A 7,456-nucleotide genomic window follows, 5' to 3' on the forward strand; every position below is an offset into this window, starting at 1 on the left:
AGTCTGCCGACATAATACTACCATAGACTAATCGACACGAATCTAAATTGCTTGATGTCGAACTCCTCTAAATGGAGTCGGGTTTGTCGGAAATTGCGGGTCGGACGGGATCAGAAACGGATCCAAAACGAAGCCGTTCTGCTCTTGTTTTGGGAACCGGGCGGAGTAAGTTAGGGTTATTGTTGCGCTTTCTTCTCTGTTTCTGTTGGCCTCGAGGGGGAAGAAGAGGATGGCGCTGACCAACTTCATCGTGACGGTCGTGGGGGTGACGGCGGCCGTGCTCCTCCTCCGCAGCGACGTCAAGCAGTCCGCCGCCATCTTTCGCCGCAACGTCCGCCACATCCGCCAGTGGCTCGAAGAAGAGTCCGCCTCCGCCGCCAAGTAAACAAAAACAACTTCTGGAATTTAATTCGAATTGTTACTTTGCATCAATTTCTTCTTATTATATCGAATAATCGAGTTGCTTCTGCTCTCCCGTTGAATATTGAGGTGATGCCCTGGGGAAATTTCTGTGGTAACATACACTTATAGTCCAAGCTGTGCGAGGATCATCTTGGATTTCATGGTGTCACAACTTACTCATATAGCTCAATATAGGATAAACTCTTAAACGTGGCACGATGTATATATATTGAGTCAAACTATTTTACTCGTATGATTTCTAGTGCAGCATCTCTTATATGAGATAGCAAAACGATCAACCTGAGTACTGCGGTATTTTCTTAATGAAATAAGTAAAAAAACGAAAAATAAAATTCGTGGTATATTTCTTGTTTATTTACCTGCTAAATGGCTATTTGGGCGTTGTGTTTGATATCTTGCAGTTCGTATCTTTAAAAGGGGCCTTAGTTATTGAGTACTCATCGACACCTTTTAAGCATACAATGTATGGTTTTTGAGTGACATGCACCATGGATGCTCAATATAAGATCTCGAATCTGAAAAAAAAAAATATTATGTTTGAGACATTGAAATGGACAGATCTGTTAGCTATTTAATGCCCTCATTAGTGCTTCTACTGTCTTTATTTCGAACTGTCTCAAGAAACCTTCATTAGAGACTAAACTAAAATAATACATTAATTAAAACCTTTAAAATATACGATGTCTTGGTTTTCTTATGTCTTTCTCGGACATCACTGTTTGTTGTTATTGTTGTAGTTTCCTTATATCCTAGTTATTAGATAAGAAATTCTAGCACTTCCATTGGCAATTTATGAAACATAAACGAATGTTGTCAGAATGGTGCAATGATTAGGGCATTGAGGGTCATTTTAAGGATGGTTTAAGTACTTGCATTTTACTGCTAAAGAATTTGGTATTTTTTCCTGGAAATATTGTCATCATATGACCCATTACCCAGATCCTAGAAGGTAGATAAAGTCATCATATTTTAATTATGGCCCATCCATGGGGTGGGCTGAGGTGGAATCCTAACATTTATGTCCATGAGTTGCTTATGTTCCTACACGTTTCCTGATTGATTCTGTGATTTGTTTACATTACTAATATTTTGGAGTGAAATATTCTTATTAAAAAATATTACAAGGCATCACAATTTATGAACTACGTTAATTTATTTCAGGGGGAATAACAAAGGTTGGCCACTTAAGGTAGTGAATGTAGAACTAATGAAGGGAATTTGGGAGCATATGGCTGCTTGACATGCACCATTACTAGTTTGATTGACCACAAACTTGGGTTATTGATGTAATATTGTTGTTACCCTTTGAGACTTTTTTCTTCCGTTGGGCCAGTTTAGGTAATTAGCCAGGGAGTACTTTATTTTGAAGGGTGGGTTCACTAGAGTCTCAGCCTCTCCTGATGCAAATTGAGACGAAGGAAACAAGTGTCGGAGTTACTTAGACATTTCATGGTGTACTGCCAAGCTGTCAATGGTGATGAACCGAAATCAGTGGCTAATGGAAAATTTGCATATTTGCATCTATGCATTAGTTCATTTGCAGACTAGCTCTGGAACTGATGCTGGTAACAAGAACCTTGGTACAGACTACACATCTGAAAGTGCCTGTCTTTTGTAAAAAAGATAATATCGTATGTGGAGTTTTTTGGTTTAAGTAAATATAATGAACTAACACACATGATATTTACGTATTGGTCATACAAGAGTGGCTTAATGTGTTCACTCTATTTTATTTTCTTATGAATGATTCTATGTTTCCACAGATGATTCTTTATTACTAATCAATGTAATTTTCAGATGACCTATTTTTCTGGTTAGTTTTAGCTTCCAGGTATTTCTAACGGTTTTTAGCCAGCAAAATTTCAAGATGCAAGTGAAACTGATTTGCAGTATGATCTCGACTTTAATAACAATAGATATCTTATTGGTTGAGTAGTGCATCTATTTGCTTATTAAAATTCTAATGACTAAATGAAGATATTATTCCAAGTAATTAGAATTTTTTGTTTAACTTCTGCTTTTCATCATATTGTTCCTTGTGGATTTAAATTCTTGAATTTTCAAAAGGATACTAAGTATTAAAATATAATAGAGATTATTTTTATCATTTTTATTCCATCGAATAGTTTTAGTAGAATAAAATATTTGCAGGAAAAAATGTTCTGAACAGCAAAGCATATATTTTCTGTCTTATATGTATGTGGCTAATTTTATGTGACTGTTCTATCTTCTCCTGGTATTTTTTTTTATTTGAGGCATTTGTTTTGTGGTAATTTATGTTATTCACATCTGTGAAACTGGACACTAAGAAGTTGTCTGATGTTTTATGCTTTACTATCTTGAATTAAAATAGTAAACAAGTTCAGTTTTGGCATTTGAAAGAGGCAAATTTTCAATTACTCTAATCACTCAACAAGCTCGTTGCTCTAACATTCATCCATTGTAAATCCTGTTACATCTAGTGTTCTTTCTACTCAAACACTTGTTACCATAAGAAGAGCCCTTTGTTGGTACCTGATAGTTTTACTTGTGGGGCTTGTTTAGAGAACTTCACTGCATACCGTTTCTCATAAAGCTGGAGTAACTTCGCTCTGGCTTGTTATGTAGGTTTTATGGTTTTCATTCCTAGAGGTTTATGATGCAAGAATCGTTGAGTATAAACACATGGGGACTTAGTGTCATCTCAGTATTTGACTTGATTGTATCTTGGACACCTTATGTTATCCGTCCTTCGCCAAATATATTCTTGTTAATCTAGAATCTGGATGTCCGACATGGACGATGATTCGGATCCAATCGTGACCCTTTCCCGAGTTTGTCACACAAATGGATTTAGTTTTGAGAGCACCAAATCACCGAACCAAGATCATGCAAAACTGTGCTGAGGGCATGCTCGTCAAAGCCCCTCTAATGCTTAAGTGAGCAAATGGATTGGAGGATTTGGTCAAGTGCTAAAAGTGTTGGATATTGGGATTTGTTACATGTATCATTTGGCAATGAATTTTCCGAATCTGGGAATCACAGGATTATGGTATGTTGTTCACTTGCCCAGCCACGTTGCCTATTTAGCAGATGACATGTGATCCAAATGTCATTTGTTGAGGTGTCGACAGCCTGCCCAGTGTGATCTTCCCATATCATTGCTAACTATGATTGTTCCATGATGGTGTTTGTCATGAAATCTATTTTAGCTTTAGCCAAGAAACGATGAGTCATGATTTAACTAGACCTGTGTAGAAGTGTGAACCGATGAAGATCTGAAGGTATTGCTAGTAGCCAGAAAAGGGTTGTTTGCCACATTATGTTTTGGGCCATGATCCATAAAGAAGTTACGATTGATCTCTTGCAATCTTTTTATTTATGCCTATAACATACAAAACTGGTTTCTATGATAAAAGTACTTCTTTCAAATTTGCCATCAGATACTCTGCTATACAAATAAGGGTGGAGTATCTTCTGTCAACAACCGCTTGCATCTTTTGTCATGATGTTGGTGTTCTTAGTGTTGCTTGATGCTCAATGTTTGGTGACTGATAAAACTTTGAAAGTTAAAAACCATCTTTTTCAACTCTCTTCGTTTACAGATCTGTGGAGCGATCGGCACCCAAAGAGTTGGATTCTCAGGCTCCAAGGAAAGAGATTCACAAGGATGAGAAGCACTAGAATGTGAGGAAGGGTGTTTGACATGTTTTCCTTGTTTTACCAATGATGTTAGGTTTTCTTTAAATAATGGTTCTTTATCTAAGACACTTTATTTTTGTTCTTTTGAGGGTAAGGATAATGAACCAACTTTCCACTGCAAAGAACATATCCGCTAATATGTTTGTGTAGCGTAGACTATCATCAAGCAACTATCACTGTAACTGTACACCCTTGGAAAGAAAGGTAAATATGAAGTCGGTTCCTTTATTTCATTCGCATTTATTACATCTAATAATAATTTTATTACCTTCTTGACTTATATTTTTCCGATTCTGACTTGTTATCTCATTATATTTACTCCCAATGCCTTTTCTTTCTTTTACAGGTCTTAATATGAAAATATTTTGGGCGTGATGAAATGCATGGGCGAAAAGTGAACTTGAAACGGATGAATCGGGGAAGTTAGTTTGCCGTGGACGGCACAACTCCCCAATTCTCTGCATTCGTGCCACGTGGCAGCAGCGATTTAAATCCTGTTATAAGCTTACGTGGACGAAATATCAGAAAAATCAACATCTTTCATAAATTTTGAATGGCTACAAACTATCAAACCTGACTTAAGAATTGACTTTCCTACTCGACTGCTTCCAAATCAAACTATAAATTTTGAATGGTCATCCAAACTCAGCCATTTTGAATGGCTAAAATTCGATTCAAAAATACTAAAATACATAAAACATTCTCGTTATTGTTATCTTCTTTTCCATTCACTATTCCTTCCCTTACATATTTGGGTGTCAAAAAGAGAAATTATTTTTTTCTAATATTATATTATATACCACAAAAAACCCACAGACTTCGAGCTATTACTATTACTTCAAGAGCAGTTATTGAGGGATTTTTATTTCCCTATTTGTATTTGCCCGTCTCGCCCAAACCGAAACGAGGCTCGTCCTCAAATCGTTTTCCAGCTACTCTGCATTCTCCACCCAGTGAGATCCTTGTGGGCCCCATTGTTGTTTCCAATTCATTCTCTCTTCGTTCCATAACGGGCACGTCAGAACGGGTACAAGTCAATACTGATCACTCCCTCATTTTTCGTATATATATATATATATATATATATATAGGAATTCATATTGTAAAATTAGATATCGTGGCTAATAACTAATCGTCGACCGGAAGCCAAATACTAGTAGTCTCCATCGCCGCCTCCTCCGATGGACCTCCTCTTCCCCTTCCCCTACATTCGCCGCCGGCGATGGCTTATCCTCGCCGCCACCGTCGTCGTCTCCGGATACGGCGCCTATAGAATCTACCACCTTCCTTCCGTCGCCCGGCGGCGCAGGAAGCTGTTTCGCCTCCTCTCTGCCCTCGCCACCGCAGCCGATGCCGCCGCATCCTCCGCTGAGGCTGTCTCCCTTGTATCCTCCGATCTCAACCGATTCCTCCGCTCTGACGCCGACGATCTCCCCTCCAGCTTGAAGCAGTTGTCCAAGATCGTCCGCTCCGACGAGTTATCCGGCTCCGTTTCTAGTATTTCCGAAGCCCTAACGATCGGACTTGTCCGAGGGCTCCAATCCAATGGTCCGATGGTTGATTCTTCCGTTTCGGAGACCGGGACCGGAGCAAGATTCTCCGATCGGGTTATGGATAAGCTGTTCTCCGCCGCTGGAACCGGGTTCGCCTCCGTGGTGGTTGGCAGCTTAGCGAAGGGCCTTGTGATGGGGTTTTACACAAGGGGATCAACCGGTGGTGATTCCGATGGCATCGAGCGATCGTACTCGCAGGTGCTGCCACAGTGGTTCCAATTGGTTTGCAGCGATGAATCTAGAGCTCTCGTCGGAAACGTTGTCCAGCTGTTTGTGAGCACTGCCGTCACGGTCTACCTCGACAAGACGATGGACATCAACACCTATGACGAGCTCTTCTCCGGCCTCACCAACCCGAAACACGAGGGTAAGATGAAGGACATGCTGGTTTCAATGTGCAACGGAGCAGTCGAAACCCTTGTTAAGACTTCCCACCAGGTGATAAGCTCCAATTCGGGCTCGCCTGAGGTCAGAGCAGAAGATCTTCCTCGAGTAGAGGAACTCGATCAGAAGGCGAAGGATGGTGGTGGGTGGGTGGATCAGATAACGTCCAAATTGGCTGTACCGAGCAACAGGAGGTTCATTCTTGATGTCACAGGGAGGATAACCTTTGAGACTGTCAGGTCTTTTCTCGATTTCGTGTTGTGGAAGATATATGATGGTGCGAAAAGAGGAGTAAATTCTGCACGAGAAGAGTTGGTCGTAAAGGGTTTGGAGGTGGTGAGATACATCAGTGCCAAGTCTATGGTCATCATCACAATATGCCTCTCCTTGTGCATGCATATCTTCATGGGGACGCGAGTTTTGGTGCCTGCGTAGGTTGGTGTATTGAGTTCTCCAAACTGATTTAACAGGATTAGAATCATATAAAAGTTCTTTTTCTCTGTGTTTCAGAAAGGCACGATTTTTGTTGTGCTTGCTTGAAGTAGTAGAACCTGATATGATGTTAGTTCTTATGGTTCTCATTGCAAAATTCAAACAAAAGGGAAAAAAAAGAGGAAGAAATTCAGCATTGTTGAAGGAAATCAGGTGATTTTTCTATTGGAATTGTTGATACTCTTGTAAGTATAAAGGAGATTGATGATGGAGAAAATGATATGTAAATATGCAGTGACATATAGAAGCACTCAAAATGCCTTCTGAGAGTGGATTATATATGTGAAACATAGTATGTTATTACAAACAGGAGGGTATGTGTTTAACATTGGATAATTTCTTGCTTTTCTTTTCCAATGTTAATATCTTGATAAATTTCTTAGCATGTGCAGCATGTCACAAATCCCTTTTTCAGTGTATTTTCCGTTTAATGAACATCAATGTATATTGTTATATATTCAATATACCATGCTCTCAGTTGGCCATTATGTGCACATGTTAAATTTTGAAGTACATATTTATGGTAGAGTTGTGTTCATAATTGCAAATTGAAGTGTAGGTGGAAATATGTTGTCTGCAAAAATGTGTGGTTTACTGGCATATAGTTATCAAGCAATTAAAAAATGATGAAAACTCTCATGATGTGTTTGTGTTTATGGATTCCCTGTTTGTAACTCGTACTTTGCCAGATTATTGCACTTCCAAGAAGATCTTATGTAGTCACTAAAGAAAAGGAAGTCATTCCTCCTCCTGTCTACATATAATGTTGATAGCATATGTTAGGCTGTTCTCTTTTCTTTCCTTCAATGGTATGCAATTTATAATCACTGAAAAAATATTGGTGAACTCTATGAGAAACAGGCTTCAATGATCACATCCTCTCTTATGTCATTTATATATGATGGAAATTGTTGCTTGCCTGA

At 39.1% G+C, this 7,456-nt stretch overlaps 2 protein-coding genes across 4 annotated transcripts; both read left to right on the forward strand.

Annotated features, from left to right (window-relative positions):
* Nucleotides 1-156: 156 nt before the first annotated feature.
* LOC135580885 (uncharacterized) lies at nt 157-4,644 on the forward strand. 3 transcript variants are annotated; one of them, XR_010498438.1, is made up of 4 exons: nt 168-381; nt 4,008-4,089; nt 4,194-4,308; nt 4,451-4,644. XR_010498438.1 is itself a non-coding variant. In XM_009414237.3 (2 exons), exons 1-2 carry the CDS (start codon nt 230-232, stop codon nt 4,084-4,086), a joined length of 231 nt encoding a protein of 76 aa, XP_009412512.1. In that variant the 5' UTR covers nt 157-229; the 3' UTR covers nt 4,087-4,337. The 3 variants fall into 3 exon arrangements, 1 of the variants encoding a protein (XP_009412512.1); XR_010498439.1 differs by having other exon boundaries at nt 4,200-4,308; XM_009414237.3 differs by lacking the exon at nt 4,451-4,644 and having other exon boundaries at nt 157-381; nt 4,008-4,337.
* Nucleotides 4,645-5,204: 560 nt separating this feature from the next.
* Nucleotides 5,205-7,021, forward strand: LOC103993987 (protein PHLOEM PROTEIN 2-LIKE A10). The gene is made up of 2 exons (XM_018829685.2): nt 5,205-6,476; nt 6,552-7,021. Exon 1 carries the CDS (start codon nt 5,286-5,288, stop codon nt 6,474-6,476), a length of 1,191 nt encoding a protein of 396 aa, XP_018685230.2. The 5' UTR covers nt 5,205-5,285; the 3' UTR covers nt 6,552-7,021.
* Nucleotides 7,022-7,456: the final 435 nt, after the last annotated feature.

This window comes from Musa acuminata, chromosome BXJ3-8 (assembly GCF_036884655.1).
Source record: "Musa acuminata AAA Group cultivar baxijiao chromosome BXJ3-8, Cavendish_Baxijiao_AAA, whole genome shotgun sequence".
Classification (NCBI taxonomy): Eukaryota; Viridiplantae; Streptophyta; class Magnoliopsida; order Zingiberales; family Musaceae; genus Musa; species Musa acuminata.